At 47.8% G+C, this 26,682-nt stretch overlaps 1 protein-coding gene and 1 pseudogene across 1 annotated transcript; one reads left to right on the top strand and one right to left on the bottom strand.

Annotated features, from left to right (window-relative positions):
• LOC149367578 (ADP-ribose pyrophosphatase-like) overlaps window positions 1-26,682 on the top strand; it is a 246,244-nt pseudogene that overhangs the window by 218,192 nt on the left and 1,370 nt on the right.
• Window positions 13,129-14,590, bottom strand: LOC149367579 (uncharacterized). The gene has a single exon (XM_089567381.1). The coding sequence runs from the start codon at window positions 14,447-14,449 to the stop codon at window positions 13,451-13,453; it is 999 nt and encodes a 332-aa protein (XP_089423507.1). The 5' UTR covers window positions 14,450-14,590; the 3' UTR covers window positions 13,129-13,450.

The following is a 26,682-nucleotide window of genomic DNA, read 5'->3' as shown; positions in this document are numbered from 1 at the left end:
CATTTGTTTTGCCTGTGGCATTGCCGGACATGTCGCTCGCTACTGCCGCAATCACTCCTATTATCCGCCTACTGACGTCATGACGCCATCAGCATACGGACCTTACACGCAGCACTACCGCATGCAGCCTAGTTCGCCACCATCTTCGTTCACAACTGACAACCAGTCCGCAACGCCGCACCGCTCCCATTCTCCGCGGCGCCGTTCCATCTCCCCGATGCGCCGCCGCGTCAGCCCCAGTGAAGCGGAAAACTAGTGAGCGCAGTTCCCGAGGCAAGAGCTGCGCCTTCGGCGAACTTTACAAGGCCTCTGACGTCCCCCGCCAATGTCGTTGATGTATTCGTAGACGGTGTTGCGACCTGTGCCTTGATTGACACCGGAGCAGCCGTATCAGTAATAGACGCGAAATTTTGCCGCCGCATCAAGAAAGTTCTGACGTCATTCTCTGGTATTTTACTGAGTACTGCTGACGCCCAGCAAATTCAGCCGCTCGCCGCTTGCACTGCACGAGTTGCTATCCAAGACGTCATCTACCGCAATTGAGTTCGTAGTACTCTCCTCCTGCTCGCATGACGTCATTCTTGGGTGGGACTTTCTGTCGGACCACTCTGCTGTCGTGGACTACGCTCGTGCTGAAGTCACACTCTCTGTCCTACCCGACGAGTCCGCTCCCGAAACCCCTGAGTATCCGGACAAACTTCTCCTTTCCCATGATGTCGACCTTCCTGCTTCCTCGTCCGTTGTAGTCTCCCTCTCCTGTGTCTCTCCAGCCGACCCACCCAACACACCTGTACTCTTTACTCCCTCGGAATTGTTCGTTCGCCGCAAGAACCTACCGCTTCCCTTCGCTGTCCTCACGATGACTTCCGGAACCGCAACCATGCTCATCAGCAATCATCTGCCCTCTCCTTTGACTCTGCTTCGTGGGGAATGCATTGGGTACGTAACATCGGCTGAACTCCTACAAGTAGTTGACGACGCCGAGGCCGCTCCTACACCGTCGCTCGATGCTCTCACTCCGGCTCCCCTGTCACACCGACCATCCTCAGATGTCCTGTACAGTGCTATCGATGGAGACCTTCATTTGGCGTGCCGTGACCAGCTGTTCGCCCTTTTGTGCGAATTTCGTTCGTCTTTTGATGCGTGCCAAACTCCCCTTGGCCGTGCTGCCGCTGTCACACATACCATCGATACTGGCACCCATCCTCCTCTGCGTCAGCGATCATATCGCGTGTCCGCTCCGGAGCGTCGCGTCATCACCGAGCAAGTGGACGACATGCTAGAGCGTGGAATTATACAGCCCTCGAAGAGCCCATGGTCTTCCCCGGTCGTTCTCGTTCGAAAGAAAGACGGCTCTATCCGATTTTGCGTGGATTATCGACGGCTGAACACTGTAACCCGGAAAGGCGTTTATCCTCTGCCACGCATAGATGACGCCCTTGATTGCCTACAAGGAGCAGAATTTTTTTCGTCCCTCCATCTGAGATCTGGTTATTGGCAAATACCCATGGCCGAAGATGATCGCGCAAAAACAGCATTCGTCACGCGTGATGGGTTATATGAGTCTAACGTAATGTCATTTGGGCTTTGCAATGCCCCTGCTACATTCGAAAGAATGATGGACAATGTCCTGCGGGGCCTACGCTGGAAGACGTGCCTCTGCTACCTTGACGACGTCGTTGTGTTTTCGGCCGACTTTTCGACACACCTGATTGCCTGCGCCAAGTGCTTACTTGCCTCAGCACCGCAGGGCTGCAATTAAATTTGAAAAAATGCCATTTCGGAGCTCGTCAACTGACCATCCTCGGTCACGTCGTCTCTAAACATGGCATCCTTCCGGATCCTGCAAACCTTCGTGCAGTCGCTGAATTTCCGAAGCCGTCCACGCCCAAAGAACTGCGGAGTTTCATCGGCCTATGCTCATATTTTCGGTGCTTCATCCGGAATTTCGCCACAATCATTTCACCTTTGACGCCACTTCAAGCCCAAAATTCCTTGTCGTCGTGGTGCTCCAAATGTGATTATGCTTTCGCTACAATGCGCCGGCTCCTTACTTCACCACCCATACTTCGCCATTACGACCCGAACGCTCCAACGGAGATCCACACGTATGCTAGTGGCATTGGCATTGGTGCTTTGCTTGCACAACGGAAGCCTGGGTTTCATGAATATGTCGTCGTCTATGCCAGCCGCACACTGTCTAAAGCCGAGATCAATTACTCCGTGTCCGAAAAAGAATGTTTGGCCATTTTGTGGGCAATAACCAAATTTCGACCATATCTCTACGGCCGCCCCTTCGACGTAGTCACCGACCACCATGCTTTATGCTGGCTGTCGTCCTTGAATGATCCATCCGGCCGACTTGGTCGTTGGGCACTGCGACTTCAGGAGTACGACATTTGAGTCATCTACCGTTCCGGACGCAGGCACTCTGACGCCGACGCGCTCTCCCGCTCACCGCTACTTGCCAACGATGCGGCCCTCTCTAGCATTGACCCCGTGCTCTCTTGGTTACGCCCTCCAAACATGCATCTGGAGCAGCGCAAAGACGCCTGGATAACCTCTCTCGTGCACCTTCTCTCCGGCCGCACTACGTCAGTGCCCTCCCGCTCGCTTCGTCGTCAAGCCCGCCACTTCACTCTGCATGACGGTCTTCTTTATCGCCGGAATTACATGCTAGATGGTCGAAAATGGCTGCTTGTCATACCTCGCCACTTACGCGCTGAAGTCTGCGCATCTTTTCATGCCGACCCCAGAAGGCTCATGCTGGTCTCTTAAAAACATACACGCGCCTTCGGCACCGGTACTACTGGCGTGGCATGTATACCTTTCTGCGAAAGTATATTCGCTCATGTCTTGACTGCCAACGCCGCAAGTCACCACCGCAGCGCCTTTCCGGGCCATTGCAGCCTTTACCTTGCCCTGCCCGTCCGTTTGATCGTGTGGGCATCGACCTTTATGGGCCTCTGCCGCCTTCTACTTCTGGTCACCGCTGGATTGTGGTCGCCGTGGACCATCTTACGCGCTATGGCGAGACGTCCGCTCTTTCGGCGGCTACAGCCAGAGAAGTCGCTTTCTTCATTCTTCGCAACCTCGTTCTTCGCCACGGTGCTCCTCGCGAGCTTCTCAGCGATTGCGGCCGCGTGTTATCAGACGTTGTTCAGGCGCTTCTACAAGAATGTCGCGTAGTTCACAGAACAAGCACGGCGTACCATCCCCAGACGAACGGGCTGACCGAAAGGTTTGATCGGACGCTCGGTGACATGCTCACTATGTATGTCACTCCCGACCACTCTAACTGGGACCTCGTACTCCCATTTGTGACGTACGCCTATAATACCGCCGTTCAGTCTACTACAGGGTTTTCGCCATTCTTCCTCCTTTATGGACGCGAACCTACCTGCTTGATTGACACCATTCTCCCCTACCATCCTGACGCATCTGACTGCTCGCCTGCTTCTGAAATCGCCAAGTACGCCGAAGAATGCCGCCAACTAGCCCGATCGCTCACGTGTGACGATCAACATCGTGAGAAAGAACGGCGTGATTCTGGTCAACCCTTTGCCCACCTACCTGCCGGCTCCCTTGTTTGGCTCTGGGTCCCTTCTGGACCTCCTGGCCTGTCGTCCAAGTTCCTCACCAAATATCACGGCCCCTACCGTGTTGTCTGTCAGATTTCCCCCGTGAACTACGTTGTGGAACCTTTGACACCCTCCTCTGAACACCGCCGCCGTGGCCGTGAAACCGTTGACATCAGCCGCCTCAAGCCCTATCACGAACCCGAGATGTGTAGCACGCCGTGAGTCGCCAGGATGGCTCCTCCTTCGCCGGGGGCCATTGTGATGACGAAGAAGTGCCCGAGCGGCAGCGGGACTGCGCTCTGCGAGCGCGCGCTTCCTGTTGGTGCGGTTGGAATGACTGACTGCCGGTGGACGCCGTTCAGCGCTTTGTGCTCTGTGCCGTGCTGTGCTTTGTGTTCTGTGCCCGGAAAACCCATTACACTACATTTATCGCATGTCGCTGCGTTATTGCTATTATTGTTTGTATTCTGTGGACTTCGTTTTTGGCAATTGTTACAAGTTGATTAAAAGAATGAGATACCGACATTTTAAGAGTATATTTGCCAGAAAAAAAGCCGCGGAACGTTTCAAGAGCTGGTACCCTTCATAAGGAGAACAAAAAAGGTAGCTAAAATCAACTAGACATTGCGCATTCCCCAAAGGCCCTAGAGTAAAGGCAATGCTTAGCCGCGTAGAGCGAAGTATTAAGTTTCTTGACGCAAAATCTCAGAACTGTTACATGCTGGTTACCTGATCAGTATTACATTCCGTTTCTAACTATTTAGAAAAAACGCTAACTTTGATCAGGAATAACTTTTAAACTGAACAAGGCAGATGGATGCAATTTTCAGAATGGAAGAGCGATTAGATGATCTCAAACTGTACAAAAATTTGCCGCAGTGCAATGCATATCCCAAAAGTTACTGCAGATTACATCGTTCTGTTTTCTATTCTTTTCAAACATGTGTGGCTAATAAAATAATCTCTACACGTACTTTTAAATACTTAAATATGCTCACTAAGATCAAAACTCAAAGTATCTCGAAAGATATTCCTCTAGGTGCAAGAGGTTTTTCACAATTTTGCATTTCCTGAGACAAGTTGAGCTCAACTGCCAGTTTTCATCTTTGCGTTTTCTTTTACAGTTGAAACAAATTTGCAGCTGCCGTTAAACCAAATGCATCTTTTGAAAGCAGAGAAAACTAGATTTTCGGAGATATCGGAACCATATTTATGAAGCGAACGAGCGAGGTACAGTCGACGTACAAGTATCACCAAAAATTGTTCCCGCTCATCGTCAGAGTGGCACCGCCACCTTAAGCCTTTACGGAAGAGTAAGCGCATATAACCGGTGGGATCAAACATTAATGCTTGCTAACGTAATTCTCTATCTGAATGGAAGGGCGAGGGTGGGGTTTGAAACCAACGAAGAGAGAGAGAGAGAAAACTTTTATTTAAAAAGAGGAAGTTTGCTCGAGCAACTTAGGTGGCACCCCTAGCCCAAGGCGCCACTGGCTTTAGCTGACTGACAGACTTGCTGAACCAACTTAAGTTGCTGATCCAGGGTCTCGCTGGTCAGGGCCACCTCCCACTGCTCATATGTCGGGTTGGATACAGTTAAGTGTTTTGGTTTCGTTGTACATTCCCACGATATGTGGTAGAGCGTAGGAACTTACAAGCTGGGATATATTCAAAGAGAAATTGCGAGCACTGTTCAGAAGACCTGACGATAGGCAGATCACTGCGAATAAACAGCTTGCTTCTCGTGCGCAGTCGTCGACGGAAAGTTACGTGGCCTATATACAGGACGTATTGGCACTTTGCCACAAAGTCGATGCCACCATGAGCGAGTCCGACAAGGTGGGCCACGTGCTGAAAGGCATTGCTGACGATGCCTTTCATCTGCTCGTTTGCAAAGACTGCACAACTGTTGACAGCATGACGACCAAAAGTTTGGGGAATCCCCCAAGGTGGAGTAGATTTGGTCAACACTGTGCCCACTTCGAGTTATTGATGAATTCGCTCTCGCCCTACCATAAGCTTGCCATCCCGGTTAATTCAGTTGGTAGAGCGACTGCTCCGGTGAAACGGTGGTCCCGGGTTCGAACCCCGGACCAGGACGAATTTTTCTTTTACTACAAAGTTTCTGTGAAAGCTTTGTAGCTTTCCTTTGTAGCCGTATGGCTGCGCTCGGGTGGACGTCTATGAGTAATGACTCCCTTAATGTTGACAGCATTATCAAGGAGTGCCGTCGATTTGAACAAGTGAAAAGCCGTCGCATTTCTCAACGGTTTTCCCGCCTTCCAAACAAAGCCGCTACATCTTCTTGCCAGGACCAACGACTTCAAACTCAAGTGCCCTCAGACTCTGCTCCTGTCACCGACACAGTGCCAAGAACTGTTCGCCGTGAACTCGAAGCCCTAGCCCCTGTGGTAACATCATCGACCACACCTAATGACAAAATGCCTTCCGTGTCGCTTATTCAGGCTGTCGTGCGGCAAATACTCTCCCATCTCAACCTCCCTCCGGCTTTGTGCGCCATCGGAAACTCGTCCCCACAGCAACCACCTCCCGTCCCTTTCCGTCCCACCTATTAAGCATGAAATGCTTTTAGCTCCCGTTGTCGGCAGTGTGGTGACGTCACGCCGAGACCGAGAGCCATCATCCGGGCACTGAAATCCACTCATCCGGGCACTGAATTCCAGTCATCCGCGCTCTGAAACGAGAACATCCGGGCACCGTACGAGACTTAACGAGATTTAACGGGACTCTCTAAGCCCTCCTACGCGACCGGCATGCAAGCGCCGGTTGGTCTCCAAACGAGTCAAAAAATAACTGCTGCCAGTGCCTTCTCAATGTTTATCAAGATATCAGTGGAGCTGTGGGTTTGATAATGCACGGAATTATAATTTCCGATTTCTAATAACGCGTGCAAAAAGCACATAAATGCCACGTTACACTTCGTTGTCATACGTGATCCGGGGGAGAAGCGCTGCGTTCAAAGGGCAAGGCATCGCGCCGAACGGGTGGGGGCGTTCCTGCCTTCCTTTACGGTGCGGTTCGGGTGTCCACCGAGATGGCAGAGAATTACTGCGCCATTTCCTTTACTCAAAAAACCTTGGGTTCAAATGGCAAGGCATCGCGCTGAACGGGTGGTGGCGTTCCTCCCTCCTGTACGGCGCGGTTCGGGTGTCCACCGAGATGACATTAGGCCCGTAAACATTTCATGCTTACTCTACTCTCGTTTACGGGAGAGGCAGAGATTTTTATTCACCACGGCGTTACCGCGATTCGAATGAGTGGCGCACGCCAGACGACCGCCCAATCTGTTTTCAATGCTCTCGGATCGGCCACATTGCCCGCCACTGCAGCAGCCCCTGGACGTCACCCCCGCGGGACACCTCCTACTACCGTCCAAACTATACTCACCGCTTTTCACCCCGCCGACCATCCGAGCCGTCTGAGGACGCCGACCAACCTCCACGGCAGTCCTCCCATTCGCCTTCGCCGCTAGCCCGCCGCTCACGCTCACTGCAGTCCCCTCGTGTTTCGACTGCTGCGTCCTACCATCCCTCTCGTCGGGAAAACTAAGTGATGCAGCTTGCGGAGGTGGCGCTGCATCAATGACTCGGACCTCAAACCCTCTACTGACGGCTCGACCCAATCTACTAGACGTTACAGTTGACGGTGTTCCTTTGCGCGCCCTTATTGACACCGGTGCCCATATTTCCGTGATGAGTGCTGACCTCCGCCGTCGCCTACGCAAAGTCCTTACGCCTGCAACGTCCCGTGTGCGCGTCGCGGATGGTGCCATGCCTGCTGTGGAGGGACTGTGCACCGCTCGCGTGACGATCGGTGACCACAGTAGGCCGGTTCAGTTCACCGTCCTTACCACATGCACCCATGACCTCATCCTCGGTTTAGACTTCTTGTCGGATCATTTTGCCCTCATTGACTGCTCGCAGGGTGTCAAAGTCAAAGTCAAAGTGTTTATTTAGACAACTCAATGGTACAGTTGCCTAGGGCGCAGACTAAAAGGCAAAAGGATGCCTGACAAAGAGTCCACGCCCTTCTTGCTCCCATTCGAGAGCACAAGACATTCAGCGAGTAAAATAGACATAAAAACGAAATGGAAATACAGAAAGGATTGGTTAACAGTGAACTGAAGTAATTTCATCTTAAACATTTACCTACAGTTGGAGAAGTACTATGAGAGACAACAGAATAAAAAAGAAAAAAAGAAGTGGTTATGCCTGGAGTGACAACAGATACATGGTGATGCAATTTTTGAAAGCTTTCAATGATTTGCTTTCTTGAATAATGTTTACAGCAGGATGGTGATCGTTTAAAAAACTGGAAATTCTGTAGCTAAGTTTCTGGGCGCCGTAGTTAGTACGTATTTTTTCCTTATTATAACTTATGTGCCGTATGTTGTAGCTGTGTGGTTTCGTGAGATACTTATGACAAAAGGCGGCAGGATCAGAATGCATTTGTTGGTAAGTGGCTAACGCTATCTTTTTGTTTATAACATTCCACAGTGTAAGCAATTGGTGTTTCCTAAACAATGGGGCAGTGTGGCTAAGGTATGGTGCATTATCCATTAGTCGCAGAAATTTCTTTTGTAATAAGTATATGTTTTCTATGCTTGTTTTAGGTGCTGTGCCCCAAACAAGAAGACAATAGTGGAAACGCGAATGTACCAGTGTGTAGTATAGTTGTTTCTTTAGCCACATAGGCAAAAGGTCCTTTAATTTATACATGATACCAATGGACCTAGAGATACCTGTGCGAACTTTTTCAATGTGAGGGGACCAGTCGAGATGTTCGTGAAATATGACGCCAAGAAATTTATGAGATATTGCACGTTCAATAGATTCATCACAAAATTGAATCAGTATTTCTTGTTTAATGCACTTGTTACGTGCGCGGAATATAATGTACTTAGTTTTTTTAGTGTTTAACTGCAGTTCGTTAGTGCGGAGCCATGTGGATAAGTTTTGCAGCCATATATTGGTTTCTACTTGGAGGGCTTCCAGATCTTGTCCGCAGAAGAATACATTGGTATCGTCAGCGTACAGTACTATTTCTGGTGTAGAGGGCACGTTTATTACATCATTTATATAAAGAAGAAATAACAGTGGCCCAAGGATTGATCCTTGCGGAACTCCATAATGTATCAGACCTAAGCTGGACTTTGCATTCGGAATGTTCGTGTACTGTTGACGATTTGAGAGGTAATTCTTTATTAATGTGAGAGCCGTTCCTCTAATGCCATATTTATATAACTTGTATAACAATATCGGGTGCTTGATAGAATCGAATGCTTTCCTAAAGTCAAGAAAAACACCTATTGTATATATTTTCTGCTCAAAATTGTCTATTATCTTATCCTTAATTTTTATTAGCGCCATTTCAGTAGATTTCTCTTTCTGAAATCCATATTGCTGTTCTGCGATGATATCGTTTCGCTTGCAGAAGTTTAGTAGTCTGATGTTTATAACCTGTTCAATTACTTTCGAGAGGACTGGTAGTACCGAAATTGGCCTATAGTTATTTATATCATTTCTATCGCCTCCCTTGTGTATGACGGAGACTTGCAATTTTTAGTTTGTCTGGAAATATTCCGCTACTCAAAATAAGGTTGCATATATGCGTAAGTGGCTCACTAATCATGTGACTAACGGATTTTATAGGTTGAACTTTAATATCATCAGCACCACATGCACTGCTACTTTTTAAGTTTTTGATTACTGTGCAGATTTACAATTCTGTAGTTGGAAACATGAACATTGAGCTTTCGATGTTGGATGTGAGATACGATGTAAAATCACAGTTACTTGCCTGAGATTTACTTGAAGCCCCTGATATGAGAAAATGCTCATTAAGTTTGTCAGCAAGCGACGCCCCTGTGTAAGGCACACCATTTATAACAAGTTCAGAGATGCCGTCTCTTTCATTTTTGGACATTAGCTTGTTTACGGTATTCCATACCTGTTTAGGGTTGTTGCAGATATCAGTAAACTTATGTTCGTAATAACTGGTCCTGGCTTTTTTAATATCAGAGCTTAACTTGTTACGAATTCGTTTATACTCAATCAAACTGTCTATATTTTTCGTTCTGATAAAAGAGGCAAATAGTCTGTCACGATTTCTAATTCTTTTCAGAAGTTCAGCATTTATCCATGGTTTTCTGGCTTTTTTGCACTTTTTGAATTGCACTGTAGGAAAGGCTTGATTATAAAGCTCGGTAACTTTTTTAATAAAGACGTCATATGCTGTAACGGGGTCAGATAGTTGAAAAACCTCTGCCCAACTTGTTTCTGCTACTAAGTTTCTAAATATTGTGGTCTTTGCTTCATTAATGATTCTATATGTAATCGGTGCACTGATTTTGGAATGACTCTGTGTTGTAAAGTATGGTTTAAATGACAGGAAAATCGGCAAATGGTCACTAACATCAGCTATCAGTACACCTGCTTGCACATCATCCTTTTTGTAGCTTGTGAAGCACACATCTAGTAAAGTACGGCACATATCAGTCACTCTAGTTGGCATATGTATCACATTTTCACAACCAAACGAGAAAAAAATATCAAGCATCCTTTGCTGATTAGATTCAGGCAATAAGAGATCGATATTGAAATCACCACAAATAACTACAGGCGACTTAAACTGCATGCACTGTTCTAACATATTTTCAAGAAATACTAAAAACATTGCCTGTGATCCAGAAGGCGGCCTGTATATAACGGCAAATATGGTACCAACACATTTTAACATGACACACTCAAAGTGCTGATCTATGACACAGAAATCTTCAATGGTGACATACACTTGTTGTTGGGCTAGTTGGTAATACATACTTCTGAAGGAACCAGCGCACAAAACACAACGGACAAGAAAAAGGTGGTACACGACGGACAGGAGCGCTGAACTTACAACTTTATTTCGGAAGTAAAGATGCAACGTATATATACAGCCATGTCAGGGAGGCGTGTCACACAGGGAAAGCAAGAACAAGTGAAATCTACAAGGTCATGATGAGACAAGCGGCACAAGCAAACCAAAAACCTTAACTAATATAACATGTGAAGGTGACCAGTTTCAATGGAGGCAAGAAAAACAACAGAAAAAAAAAACAAGGGAAAAAACGCCAGACCTCGTGAAGATGAAAATTGATACTGATAACAAAAACCGATAAAAACAAAAAGGCAAAAGCCAATAAAAGCGATAAAAGCAATAAAGTTAACAGGGCAATGGAAATGAAAAAGATAAAATGCCAACAAGTAACACGGCAAAAAATACTAACAGCTAAAATTAAGAAAACATCGCGGAAAAAACTAACAGCTAAAAGGTTAAAACCCACAGAAACATAAGGTTAAGTCTTGTGTAAACAAATAGCGGAATAAAGTTGGCGGGAAAAAGACGGTTGCATAAGGTGGGAAGTTAAAATGCTAGTGCCTCGAATTTTGTCCCAGGTAGGCGAGTTCTTTCTGAGATAGCGACACTGAAGGCTGGCTAATGCACTTTTCTTTTAACGACGCTATCGTGATTGCCTCAACTATTTCACGGGGCCTCGTGTTTCTGATTGTGGCTATTACCCGAGTTTTTTCGAAGTGTGGCAAACATCCTGTTTCTACATCTTTGCAATCCCGACAATGAATACCAATGTGACGGCACTTTTGAACATTTGCGTTGTAATCATGTTCTTTTAGTCTTTCATTTAAACAACGCCCTGTCTGTCCAATATACTGCTTCCCACAGGACAGGGGGATGGAATAGACAACTGAATCGGTACACTGCACAAAATTCTTCTGGTGCCTGATATTGCATGTACTCTCTTTTTTACGAGTTTCATTGACCTTTCTGCAAAGCTGGGAAAGTCGCTTTGGGGCACTAAAGACGACTTCAACTCCAACACGTTTCCCAATTTTCTTAATGTTGTGCGAAATGCGATGCAAGTAGGGCATAACAGAGACTTTCTTTCTATTGGTGTTGTCAGTCGGGGCAGTCGAATCGGGTCGTTTTGATTTTTTTAAGCATTGCTTCAGCGACTGAGGCTAAAAGCTTAGTGGGGTAGCCAGCATTTTCTAATCTAATTGTTTGCGCTAAAAAACTACTCTCAATTTGGTGTTCACACGATTTTACCAGCGCATTTCTAAAGATTCCTTGAACTACATTCCTTTTAACCACTCTAAGTTGGTTAAAAGGAATGTAGTTCAAGGAATCTTTAGAAATGCGCTGGTAAAATCGTGTGAACACCAAATTGAGAGTAGTTTTTTAGCGCAAACAATTAGATTAGAAAATGCTGGCTACCCCACTAAGCTTTTAGCCTCAGTCGCTGAAGCAATGCTTAAAAAATCAAAACGACCCGATTCGACTGCCCCGACTGACAACACCAATAGAAAGAAAGTCTCTGTTATGCCCTCCTTGCATCGCATTTCGCACAACATTAAGAAAATTGGGAAACGTGTTGGAGTTGAAGTCGTCTTTAGTGCCCCAAAGCGACTTTCCCAGCTTTGCAGAAAGGTCAATGAAACTCGTAAAAAAGAGAGTACATGCAATATCAGGCACCAGAAGAATTTTGTGCAGTGTACCGATTCAGTTGTCTATTCCATCCCCCTGTCCTGTGGGAAGCAGTATATTGGACAGACAGGGCGTTGTTTAAATGAAAGACTAAAAGAACATGATTACAACGCAAATGTTCAAAAGTGCCGTCACATTGGTATTCATTGTCGGGATTGCAAAGATGTAGAAACAGGATGTTTGCCACACTTCGAAAAAACTCGGGTAATAGCCACAATCAGAAACACGAGGCCCCGTGAAATAGTTGAGGCAATCACGATAGCGTCGTTAAAAGAAAAGTGCATTAGCCAGCCTTCAGTGTCGCTATCTCAGAAAGAACTCGCCTACCTGGGACAAAATTCGAGGCACTAGCATTTTAACTTCCCACCTTATGCAACCGTCTTTTTCCCGCCAACTTTATTCCGCTATTTGTTTACACAAGACTTAACCTTATGTTTCTGTGGGTTTTAACCTTTTAGCTGTTAGTTTTTTCCGCGATGTTTTCTTAATTTTAGCTGTTAGTATTTTTTGCCGTGTTACTTGTTGGCATTTTATCTTTTTCATTTCCATTGCCCTGTTAACTTTATTGCTTTTATCGCTTTTATTGGCTTTTGCCTTTTTGTTTTTATCGGTTTTTGTTATCAGTATCAATTTTCATCTTCACGAGGTCTGGCGTTTTTTCCCTTGTTTTTTTTCCTGTTGTTTTTCTTGCCTCCATTGAAACTGGTCACCTTCACATGTTATATTAGTTAAGGTTTTTGGTTTGCTTGTGCCGCTTCTCTCATCATGACCTTGTAGATTTCACTTGTTCTTGCTTTCCCTGTGTGACACGCCTCCCTGACATGGCTGTATATATACGTTGCATCTTTACTTCCGAAATAAAGTTGTAAGTTCAGCGCTCCTGTCCGTCGTGTACCACCTTTTTCTTGTCCGTTGTGTTTTGTGCGCTGGTTCCTTCAGAAATGGTGACATAGTTTAGGTGGTTCATTACATAAATGGCCACACCTCCCCCTCTCTTATTACTCCGTGAAACTGATGCGCATTTGTATCCTGGAAATTGTATGACATCATAATCATTGGTAAACCAAGTTTCAGTGAAAGCTAAAAATTCAAATTTATGGTCTAGTGCATTTAGGAGGGTTTCTACAGAATCCTGTTTATTCCGAAGGCTTTGCGCATTGAGATGGAATAAGGAAAGTTGATTTTTTTCTCGTAGACGCTTGGAATGTTTAAACGAATCAGCATCATGATAAGAATATGCGAACGAGGCTGTCATTTTCAAGGGTGCTGCTATCAGTTACCGTGGTGTGCATACGGCCTGTTACTCAACGTATCTTATCCAGATCGTTAGTCGTCCTAATCCTGATAACTCGGCTGCGGGGGCCACGACGAACAAACATTTTTCCATTCTTCAACCAGGCAAACTCATACTCTTTTTCCTTGGCCGTTTTTTTCATTTTCCAAAAGAGCGCCTTGTTCTGTGCTGTCAGGTTTTCATTGAAGAAGATTTTAGATTTCGCTTCCTTTAGCTGTCCATTTTTTGCAAGCCATAAGTCTCTGGTTGAACGGGATAGGAAGCGTACAAGAACAGGTGTAACCTTCTTAAAACTCTCCCCGACCTCACTGTCACTACTAGCACTCGCGTTGTTAGTGCTCTCCTTGATAGACCGTGAGGGCAATCGATGAACAGCCTCAACATCTGCCTCGGAAAGCAGCGGAAGTTCGAGATCAGTGGCCAAGACATTAAGCTTTTCCAGTAGGTTTTCATTTTCATGATGGGGCAGCCCAAGTATTTCTAAATTTTGGCGTCTGCTGTACTGCTCTAGTTCGTTAACTTGTTGCCTTAATTCCTGGTTTTCTTGTTCTGCTACCAGAACCTCGAGTTTTTCCACACGCTTTCCGAGGGCAGATATATCTGCATCCTGTTGCTTCATTTTCGACAAAACTTCGTCGTATTTTGTGGACATTTCCTGCATAAACTGCTCAATACCATCCACAGTGGCCTTTATCTCTCCTAGTGCGTCGATTTTCGATTTGATCTCAAGTACTTCTGTGAGCACGAGACGAACATCTGTAATTTCACTTCCAAGATTCATTTCCGGTTCCTCGCTTGTTTTCTTGCCACTATGGTTGCTTCGAGCCTTAGCTGTTTCGCATGTTGGGCATTTCCATGCTTTTTTTGCAGTTTCTGCCTTTTTCTTGTATGTGGCTTCACTTACCCCAGAACATGTGCCAAGATGATACACATAACAACACTCTGAGCATGTCAGAAACGCTTCATCCTCAGAAAACTGCTCGTTGCATGCAAGACATGTGTCAGCCATTTTTCACTTGTCACGACAGACCGAGCAGTCAGCAGCAGCGGCTACCAGAAAAAAAAATAGCTAAAGTTGCATTTCAAGGGGAAAAGGAGGAAAAAAAAAACCAACCTGTAAATTAAGGTGATGTTTTTAGGGCACGGATAGTAGGTCCTGCGGTGCCACTGCTGCTGAATGCTTGTGAAGCAGATCCCCGGTGTCCATCGCCTTGAGCTTCCCCAACTCGATCCCGACCCCATCGACTCATCGCTCCGGTTGACTGCCCCGACTATGCCCACCTGCCCTCTCAGGCCTTATCTTTCGTTTCCCTCACACCTTCTCGCCCTGTTCCCGATGGTGACTACATCGTTGTGCCAATCCTTGACCTCGCACTGACCCGCAGTGTTTCCCTGCCCCATACCATCGCCACCGTCACAGGCAACAACCTGTCTCTACCGTTCTTGAACTTCGGCTTCTCCTCCCAGCTGCTTCCAGCCGGCATGTGCGTCGCTACGTTGTCCCCACTCGCCCAGTGCCATGTGGCTACATTAGATGCCTCTCCTGATCGCGACCCACCAGACCCAGACGCATTCACGACCATGATTCCCACCGATCTCCGCCCCGCCCAAACTTCCCAGCTTCGTGACCTTCTCCGGTCGTTTTCCGACATTTCTGGCCTCTACAACTCCTCACTGGGCCAAACTCACGCTGTGACGCACCGCATTGACACCGGTGATGCCCCTCCCATTCGCCGCAGGCCCTACCGTGTCTCCCACGTCTACCCCCTGCCGCGTATTGACGACGCCCTTGACTGCCTGCACGGTGCCAAATTCTTCTCCTCCATAGATCTTCGCTCCGCCTACTGGCAAATTGCCGTCGATGAGAAGGATCGTGAGAAAACAGCTTTTGTCACCCCTGATGGGCTATATCAGTTCAAAGTAATGCCTTTTGGCCCACGCAACGCGCCAGCCACATTTGAGCGCATGATGGACGTCCTTTTTCAGGTATTTAAGTGGACCACGTGCCTGTGTTATCTCAACCACGTCGTTGTATTTTCGCCTACATTTTCATCCCACCTCGCAGACATTTCCGAGATTCGTTCCCTCTTTCGTCGCGCCGGCCTCCAGCTTAACTCCTCGAAGTGCCGTTTCGCGCGACGTCAGATCGCTCTTTTGGGTCATATCGTTGATTTCCAGGGGGTTCACCCTGATCCCGATAAGATCCGGGCCGTGAAAGACTTTCCCTTTCCCCGATCTTGCCCCGACGTCCGAAGCTTCTTGGGGCTCTGCTCGTTCTTCCGTCGATTCATTCAGAGCTTCGCCGACCTCGCCCGTCCCCTCACCGACCTTTTGAAGAAAGACGCCACCTTCGTCTGGGGACCTCCCTAAGAACGAGCCTTCTCCACTTCGATCGCCAAGCTGACCACCACACCAGTTTTGGCGCACTTTGATGTTGCAGCCCCCACCGAGGTCCGTACTGACGCCAGTGGCTACGCCATCGGCGCTGTGCTCTCTCAGCGACTGTTCGTTCAGGACCGTGTCATCGCCGATGCCAACCGCCTTTTTTCTGCCCCCGAGCGCAATTACTCCATTACAGAACGTGAGTGCTTAGCCCTTGTCTGGGAAGTTGGCAAATTCCGTCCTTATTTATACGGCCGCCCTTTTACGGTTAAAACCGACCACCATGCGCTATGTTGGCTCGCCTCTCTGAAGGACCCTCCAGGGCGGCTTGGGAGATGGGCATTGTGTCTGCAAGATTATGATTACACCGTGACTTACGAGTCTGGCAGGTTAAACCAAGATGCCGACTGCCTCTCCCGTTACCCCATTGGTCAGTGTGACTTGATTGGCACTGCCACCGAAGCCGACCTGTTTTCTATCTCTGTCTTTGCCAACATGGGCGAAGAACAGCGCCGCGATGGCGATTTGCGATCAATTATCGACCGCCGCAATTCCACTCCGTCTGATCCCTCGATCTGGCGCTTTGTGCTCTCTGACGGAATCTTATATCGCCGCAGAATCAATCCGGATGGCCCCAACCTCCTACTCGTTGTCCCCAAGCACCAAGCACAGTATTGGTGAAGACGTTTCCCGCCCCGTTCAACACGCACGGAAGCAATTGCTCACATTTGCCAAAGCACACTCTGACAAGTACTCTTTACGCTTCAAAACACTGCATATAGGATCAAAACACTACACTTTCGACGCATCGTCTGATACTGTTAGAGAAGTCGCGTAGCAGTTGCCCACTCACCAACCATCAACAAAACGTCGACCCACCACGCCCCGCAATGTTCTTTCGTTTTCCATAATATTCACTAACATCCGAAGCTTCCTTCCTAAACGTGAACTCGTATCAAACATCATCTCGTCATCCAGGAGCAACATACTCATATTAACAGAAACATGGCTAAATAGTGATGTAACAGATGCTGAACTCCTAACTGATTTGCCTGATTTTAATGTTTATAGAAATGATCGGAAAAATTCGCGGGGGGGGGGGGGGGCGGTGTCCTTGCTGCAATTCATAGGGATATATCTTGCTCTGTTGTTGACGTCACTTCCGACATCGAATCATTATGGCTCATTTGTCGCACTGCCCCCGTAACAGTACTGCTCGGCGTTTGCTATAGACCTCCACAGACTAATCCTGACTTCCCACGTCATCTCAATAATACCATTCATAAACTTCGTTCCACATATTCAAATGCTTACATCCTTTTTTTTGGTGATTTTAACTACCCTGACATCGACTGGCAGAACTTATCTAGCTCTGAAATAACATGCCATGCAGAGGCAAAGAACTTTATCGAAATGTGTCTAAATTTTAACCTTACCCAATTGGAACAGCCCATCTGGAACATCCCATCTGGAACAGCCAACCCGTGTGACACAAGAATCAGCAAACACACTCGACCTGATATTAACCAATAGCCCCGAAAAATTAACATCTATCAGTTTTCTTCCGGAAATCAGTGACCACAAAGTCATACATGCTCTATTTTCATTTCACTCTACTAAAAAACAGACATCTGAAAAAACAATACGTCTATACGATAAAGGAAACTACAACGCAATAACTGAAGATCTTAGCACTTTTTTTCCCGAATATGAATCCGCATTTCACACTCGCTCAATTCATGAAAACTGGTCAATCTTCAAGAACAAATTAAACAGTCTAACTGATACGTTTGTCCCGACGATTACTTTTCACACTAACCGCAATAAACCCTGGTTTACTCGGCCCTTAAAACGACTAGAAAACAAAAAGAAACGATTTTTTCGCTCCGCCAAACACATAGACACACCTGCCGCATGGGAAAAATATTACCAAATCGAAAAATTATACTTACATTCAGTTCGTGATGCCAAGCACTCATTTTATCACCACGACTTACCAAACCTACTAATAAGCAACCCAAAGCAATTTTGGCAGGTCCTAAATCCTACGCACCGTTCCCATATTACGTTAACGAATGACTTGAATGAACCTGTTGCTGATAACAACTGTGCAGATGTTTTTAACAATGCATTCGCAACTGTCTTCACCACCGAGTTTGACGCGCTTCCACACTTATCATCCTTTAACTTGGAATCCTTCATGCCGGCTATCGCCTTTAGCGAACAAGGCATCTCATCCATAATTCATAATATGAAACTGTCGTCTGCAGCTGGTACAGACCTAATTAATTCAAAACTTTTGAAGAACGTGAACACTATTTGCGCAGCCTATTTATGTCTTCTTTTTTCACAGTCACTGTCTTCAGGAATCATTCCAGCTGACTGGAAACAGGGCAAGGTCGTTCCAGTCTACAAATCGGGTAGTGTAACAGAGACTCACCTTTGAATTACCGCCCCATTTCCTTAACTAGCGTACCGTGTAAAATAATGGAGCACGTCATATACTCACAAATCATGAACTTCCTTGACGCAAACGAATTTTTCCATCCTTCACAACACGGATTTCGCAAGGGCCTCTCATGCGAAACCCAACTAGCACTCTTCCTTCATGACTTACATGCTAATCTCGACCGTAACATGCAGACCGATGCTATTTTTCTAGATTTTGCGAAAGCCTTTGACAAGGTCCCTCACCGCCGACTATTACTAAAACTTTCGCAGCTCAACCTACACGCTAATATTTTAAAATGGATTGAAGAATTTCTAACTAATCGTTCGCAGTCTGTCTATGTTAACGGCCACCTGTCTAAGTCCGTCCCAGTAACATCCGGTGTCCCACAAGGATCTGTCCTTGGTCCCCTTTTATTCTTAATATATATTAACGACTTGCCCGTGCATGTTTCCAGCAGCATTAGAATGTTCGCCGATGATTGTGTCATTTACCGTACCATTAACAATCGCGATGATCAACACACCCTTCAGGCAGATCTTAACAGTGTATTAAATTGGTGCAATAATTGGTTGATGTCCCTTAATCCTACTAAATGCAAACTCATGTCTTTTTCTCGTCGTCGTAACCCTTATCGTTTTTATTACTCTGTTTCTGATACACCGATTGAGCTAACAGAATCGTATAAATATCTGGGAATCACCGTCTCTCCTGATCTCTCATGGCGCGCTCATATCAGTAACATCATTTCAGCATCAAATAAAACACTAGGTTTCCTGAAGCGTCACCTCCGTCTTGCCCCACCTGAGGTAAAGCTGCTCGCGTACAAATCATTGGTAAGACCAAAATTAGAATATGCATCTGCCATCTGGAACTCACATCAAGTATATCTAATCACTGCATTGGAATCTGTTCAAAATCGTGCCGTCCGGTTCATTCATTCCTCATACTCGTACGACACCAGTGTTTCAACTTTGAAAGTGAAATCCGGATTGCCACTCCTTTCATTTCGTCGCCGCATCGCTAGCCTCGCTCTTTTTCACAGGTTTTTTTATTCTTCCCTGAATCAAGCACCGTACATCACAGCCGCAGCACGCATATCTCACCGCACCAGTCATCCACTGCAAGTTGCACGCCCATCGTCGCACACTACTACTTTTTCTGCATCGCTCTTTTCGCGAACAGCTTCAGACTGGAACGGCCTTCCCTATGACATCGTCGTCATCGCTTCGCCATCTGTTTTTCAAGCGCGTGTAACAAATCATCTTCAATGTTAATCATTGCTGTTTTTTTTTCACATTTTCAAGTGTATTCCCACCCCTTATGTAACACCCCCTGAAAAGGGGGCCTTTAAGGAATAAAACTGAACTGAACTGAACTTCGTCCTGCTATCCTTCATGAACTCCATGATCTCCCCCTGCTGGCCACTTGGGTGTATCGCGCACATACGACCGTGCGCGATGTCGCTTCTTTTGGCCCGGCCTGTTCCGCTCCGTACGCCGCTATATCGCAGGCTGCGATGAGTGTCAGCTCCGGAAACGCTCTGCTACTCTCCCAGCTGGCACACTTCAACCTATTGACGTGCCCCCAGAATCTTTTGATCGCGTCGGCTTAGATCTTCTGGGTCCGTTTCCGGAGTCCACCTCCGGCAACAGATGGGTTGCAGTTGCCACGGACTACGCCAACCGTTACGCGATCACGCGGGCACTGCCAACCAGTACAGCTACAGATGTTGCGGACTTTTTGCTATACGATCTAATATTGCACCGTGGTGCTCCCCGCCAACTTCTTACCGACCGCGGCCGCTGCTTTCTTTCCAGTGTTGTCTACGACATTCTTCGGTCCTGCTCTACTACGCACATGCTCACTACCGCCTAGCACCCGCAGACAAACGGGCTTACTCAGCGTCTCAACCGCACTCTGAACGATACGCTCGCTATGTACGTTTCCCCCGAACACCGCGACTGGGACCTCGCTCTCCCGTATGTTACCTTCGCATACAACTCCTCCGCCATGATACTGCTGGTTACTCCCCTTTTTACCTTTTATACGGCCGCGAGCCCCAGTTGCCTCTGGGCACGCTGCTGCCTACTCCTGCTGCTCCGTCCTCTGAATAAGCCCAAGACGCCATTGCCCCTGCTGACCACGCCCGTCACCTTGCACGCTACCGACTTCTCGTCTCGCAGGCCTCCCAGCAGGAGTTCTACAACCATCGTCACCGCACAACCTCTTTCTCTCCTGGATCCCTCGTCTTGCTTTGGTCCCCATCTCGCCGCGTCGGCCTCTCCGAAAAACTTCTGTCCCGTTATGTTGGCCCGTACCGTGTCCTGCGCCAGGTAACTGCTGTCACGAGATCGCTCCGGCCTTCCCGCGCGCTTCCTCCCGCCACCTTGAACGTGATGTCGTCCACGTCTCTCGTCTGAAAGCCTACGTCTCGCCATGCCCCTCAACGTCATCCAGCACTTCGTGACGGTCTTTTTCCGGACGGGGGGCCATGCAACGGATATTCACAGAAGACGATGTGAAGGAAGTGCCTGATTGGTGTGCGCGCGCTATTGTTCGGTGCCTCCTGTGTTGTTCGCTCTGCGGCCCGGTCACCCTTGCTTGTGACTAGCCTTCGGGCAACATAACAATATAGACAAAAGAAACAGCAAGTTCAGGTCCTTGTCCAGGCTAAAATAACGCAGTTCTCTGATCACTGGCAGGCGAACTTCATCGCGATGCAAATAAAGTGGGGCCGAGAAAATTCTGGAACCTTATCAACTAGCTGGGTAAAACGTGTCAAAGAAAGGAGGAACAGATTCAAGATGTTGTGGGCAAATGTTTACAGAGGCACCACGCTGTGAACTACATTACGTCAGTTATAGCTAAGACATTTAGGAACGACGATAACGTAATCTCCCCAGATGAGAGAGCAACACAGGACAGCTCAATGGAGAACAGCTTAGAATTCACTAGCCTTAAGTGGAAAAAGGAGGATGCGAATATTCCTAAATCCACATCCACAGGGATGGACGAAATTTCAGTTTAGCTGATCATGAGGTTGGCCCAAGAAGTAAGGAAACGCTGGAAATATCATACAGAAAGAGCATTGACTCATAGTGATGGAAAAGAACTACAAAACTAACCAGTAAGTATGCTGGACACGTGTACGGAGAAAGAAAGAGCATTAAACGACACGTCAAAAACGCGGAGGGTAAAAATTGGATTAATTCAATGGAAAATAATCGTAGTGTAGAACTATATCGATACTGGAAAAGGCAGATCAGGAAAAAATTTTCCTATGACAACTCAAGAGGCAGTGCCCCACTTTTTGAAGATAGGTCAGGCAGCTACTGAAAAAAAATCTCTGCCTCTCCCGTAAACGAGAGTAGAGTAAGCATGAAATGTTTACGGGCCTAATGTCATCTCGGTGGACACCCGAACCGCACCGTACAGGAAGGGAGGAACGCCACCACCCGTTCAGCGCGATGCCTTGCCCTTTGAACGCAGCGCTTCTCCCCCGGATCACGTATGACAACGAAGTGTAATATGGCATTTATGTGCTTTTTGCACGCGTTATTCGAAATCGGAAATTATAATTCCGTGCATTATCAAACCCACAGCTCAACTGATATCTTGATAAACATTGAGAAGGCACTGGCAGCAGTTATTTTTTGTCTCGTTTGGAGACCAACCGGCGCTTGCATGCCGGTCGCGTAGGAGGGCTTAGAGAGTCTCGTTAAATCTCGTTAAGTCTCGTACGGTGCCCGGATGTTCTCGTTTTAGAGCCCGGATGAGTGGATTTCAGTGCCCGGATGACTGGAATTCAGTGCCCGGATGAGTGGATTTCAGTGCCCGGATGACTGGAATTCAGTGCCCGGATGACTGGATTTCAGTGCCCGGATGAGTGGATTTCAGTGCCCGGATAAGTGGATTTCAGTGCCCGGATGATGGCTCTCGGTCTCGGCGTGACGTCACCACACTGCCGACAACGGGAGCTAAAAGCATTTCATGCTTAAAAACTCTGCCTCTCCCGTAAACGAGAGTAGAGTAAGCATGAAATGTTTACGGGCCTAATGCCATCTCGGTGGACACCCGAACCGCACCGTACAGGAAGGGAGGAACGCCACCACCCGTTCAGCGCAATGCCTTGCCATTTGAACGCAAGGTTTTTTGAGGAAAGGAAATGGCGCAGTAATTCTCTGCCATCTCGGTGGACACCCGAACCGCACCGTAAAGGAAGGGAGGAACGCCACCACCCGTTCGGCGCGATGCATTGCCCTTTGAACGCAGCGCTTCTCCCCCGGATCACGTATGGCAACGAAGTGTAACGTGGCATTTATGTGCTTTTTGCACGCGTTATTAGAAATCAGAAATTTTAATTCCGTGCATTATCAAACCCACAGCTCCACTGATATCTTGATAAACATTGAGAAGGCACTGGCAGCAGTTATTTTTTGTCTCATTTTGAGACCAACCGGCGCTTGCATGCCGGTCGCGTAGGAGGGCTTAGAGAGTCTCGTTAAATCTCGTTAAGTCTCGTACGGTGCCCGGATGTTCTCGTTTCAGAGCCTGGATGAGTGGATTTCAGTGCCCGGATGACTGGAATTCAGTGCCCGGATGAGTGGATTTCAGTGACCGGATGGGTGGATTTCAGTGCCCGGATGAGTGGATTTCAGTGCCCGGACGAGTGGATTTCAGTGCCCGGATGACTGGAATTCCGTGCCCGGATGAGTGGATTTCAGTGCCCGGATGATGGCTCTCGGTCTCGGCGTGACGTCACCACACTGCCGACAACGGGAGCTAAAAGCATTTCATGCTTAAAAATTTAACGAAGATGACACTTGTGCGGTGTGTGGCAGATCTGTAGAAACAATTCAGTCCCTCAAACTCAAATGTGATGGTATCCATCCGGACGTCGATGCAGGCAAAGTCACTCTTACTGGGCCCTAAGGTTTAGAGATAAGAAACATCATGTCAATAAATCTGCGGTGGAAGTGAGCAAAAAACGATTGGAAGATTGGTGGCTGTGGTAGCTGTGGCTGTGGTGGATGTGTTAGGGAGGTGACATAGGGTCACACAAGTTTAGGAAACCGTGTTGAATGAAAATTGCGAACTTTAATCGCAATTTACAACACAATTAAATAGAAATAAACATTAAAACTAGCATGGTGGTAAGTGCCACCACCCCGTTTCTAAGGGGACGCCTCCATCCGTCCGTCCGTCCGTCCATCCATCCATCCATCCATCCACCCATCCGTCCGTCCGCCCGTCCGTCCATCCATCCATCCATCCATCCGTCCATCTGTCCATCTGTCCATCCGTCCATCCATCCATCCATCCATCCATCCATCCGTCCGTCCGTCCGTCCATCCATCCATCCATCCATCCATCCATCCATCCATCCATCCATCCATCCGTCCATCCATCCATCCATCCATCCATCCATCCGTCGATCCGTCCGTTCATCCATCCGTCCGTCCATCCATCCATCCATCCATCCATCCATCCATCCATCCATCCATCCATCCATCCATCCATCCATCCATCCATCCGTCCGTCCGTCGATCCGTCCATTCATCCATCCGTGCGTCCATCCGTCCATCCATCCATCCATCCATCCATCCATCCATCCATCCATCCATCCATCCATCCATCCATCCATCCATCCATCCATCCATCCGTCCGTCCGTCCGTCCGTCCGTCCGTCCGTCCATCCATCCATCCATCCATCCATCCGTCCGTCCGTCCGTCCGTCCGTCCGTCCATCCATCCATCCATCCATCCGTCCATCGTTCCTTCCGTCCGTTCGAAGTGTGCCGCTATGAACGAGGGCGGTACTGGTGAGCAGTTTCCTTATTTTGTTGCACGCTTCATAAATATTCCCGAAAGTAGGTTGGACAGCCGTCGCTCATGGGTACGGCACCAACGGATGTCATAGGTCCAGATCCAACTTGTGTTATTTCGTTTTTTGCAGTTCGTAATCAATTATCTTTCAGCCATTACTTACATTAATTACATTAATTACTTGCACTAGTAAGTTCTCGTTTTAAAATGGCTGAGGCTTAGCTAAGGTTAAGCCTAGTCAGATGCGAAGCATATTGTTGGCTAGGCTTGGTAATACATGGCTTTCCTTGGTTGAATACTTGGTCATTTTAATACAACCACTAGAAGCCTTCGTCGTGGGGGAAGACAACGGCATGGCTACAGCGGAACGCCGACTAACCCCGAGACGCGCATTGGGTGAGCGCCTGGATTGCCACGGAAGCCGCGTCTGCCTGCCCGGTGGAGCGAGCGTTTCACCTACACCGAGTGTGAACGCGCGTTCGAAATGCGCGGGAATGCCGCTCGAGGACATTCCGGTGTCCGTGCGATGGCATCGTTCTCCCTCTCCCAGCGCGTGACGGCGATCTGTCGTGACGTCATGTGTCACGTGGTGTGACGTCACTGTACCACGTGGTCTGCACGGCGTGCAACCACAGCGACGGCGCGAGGTGGACCCCCGTCTTCCTCTGTCGTGACGTCATGTGTCACGTGGTGTGACGTCACTGTACCACGTGTTCTGCACGGCGTGCAACCACAGCGACGGCGCGAGGCGGACCTCCGTCTTCCTCTGTCGTGACATCATGTGTCACGTGGTATGTCACGTGGTGTGACGTCACTGTACCACGTAGTGTGCACGGCATGTAACCACGGCGAAGGGCTGTAGTGTACCTCTGTCTTCCTCTGTCGTGACGTCATGTGTCACGTGGTATGTCACGTGGTGTGACGTCAGTGTACCACGTGGTATGCACGGCGTGTAACCACGGCGAAGGGCTGTAGTGTACCTCTAGTAGTATGCTTCGCATAAAAAAGTTCCCCTGAGCCTTCCTTGGTTTTTAGTGTCGGCTTCCCTCACAAGCCTGCTCAGGTAAACACAAAACAGCAAAGATGAAAACTCTGTTCTCAGATGCGCTGCCACCGAAGGGGACGAAAAGGACAAACAAAGCGGAAAATACATTCCCGCCATATCCGAAGCAACTTCTGATTCTGTGATTGGTATGGAGGGGGTGCTGACTTTCCTGCCGTGTCCCTCTGAGCCTCAACTATTTCGAATAGTTTCTCAGTGCTCAAGGCTTCCTAGCTGTGTAGTAATCACTCACTATTAACGCAAATTGATGTGTTGGTAAATAATTTATCGTCATTCCGCGTGCTTATAGACATGCTAAGATGTCAGTGAGGGGCCAACTAGGAGTGGTATTCTCCCGGTGTCGCCTTTTGCGGCATGTCGCATTAGGGCGGGGCCTAAAAAAGTGCGTACAGTTGCTCGAAGAAACGGAAAACGCCACCGGCACTTTCGTCTGCGATGCTTTCATTCACTCCGAGAAGCGACAATTTACCACTGCTGATTCACTAGCAGCTGTAGTTTCGTATCTTTGATTAGTAGTTGTTAATTATAGCAGAGATTATTGTTTTTTTCAAGCAGCATAATTCCTTCTCGTCGCTGCGGGCAACATCTGCTTCATCGGCTGTTTACGACGGTGCAAAGGAAGTTCGCATGGCGAGTGGCAGCCCAGCTCACACGGTAATTTGGCCGCGCCTCAAGAATCACTCCACTGCTGCTCGCTCCGATGGAGTGCGAGGAAAGGAGACCCAGTGTTGTCGTGTGCCGACTCGCACGATAGCCGTGTCGACATGGAAAAGCTTCGTCGGTGAAAGCAAACGGGTCGCGGTGTCCGCGCACACGGCACTCTCGCGGCTCAAAAACCAGGCAAAGAGAGTGGGATCCATGGCGTCCTAGCCCGTGGCCCGCACCATAGCCCGCACGAATCGCTTCAGCGCATTCCGTTGTTCGACTAGGCGTAGTAAATTTGGTCGACGTCACGATGACGTTGCAGGAAGGCGGATCCGTGTCGTCACGCCGCCGTCACCGCGGCTCGAGCCAATGAGCGAAGGCGACATGTCGCAAAAGGCGACACCGGGAGAATACCACCCCAGGATCGATTTCGCCTTGCCTCGGAAATATGTGCGAACCAAAGAAAAATTCATTGCCTTAGAGCATTACGTAGCTCTCACTAAGAAACTGGAGTAAACAATTTCATTAAAAAAAACCTTGCGGTCTGGCTGGTATAGTTCGTATGAAAGTACGACCGAGGAAACAGCACCAAACAGAAGCCGAGAAAGAAGCACTGATCAAGAGTAGAAACTAGTGGAAAATAAGAATGGTTGCGTTTCATTCCTGTCTTCGTGATTTTCGTGATTTGTAGAAAGCAGCAGATTCTTCTCATTCCGCTGCTGTTGATGTGACGTCAGGAGTGCCTCAATGTTCCGTCCTTGGACCGCTACTCTTTTTAATATATATAAATGACTTGCCACATAACATTTCTTCTAACATTCGTCTTTACGCTGATGACTGTGTTTTATACGAAGTAATTAATGACCCTAATGAT

Source organism: Amblyomma mixtum, chromosome 1 (assembly GCF_055824585.1).
Source record: "Amblyomma mixtum isolate Tamu chromosome 1, ASM5582458v1, whole genome shotgun sequence".
Lineage (NCBI taxonomy): Eukaryota > Metazoa > Arthropoda > Arachnida > Ixodida > Ixodidae > Amblyomma > Amblyomma mixtum.
The sequence above is the reverse complement of the archived record's forward strand: the minus strand, read 5'-3'. Positions and strand labels throughout refer to the sequence as shown.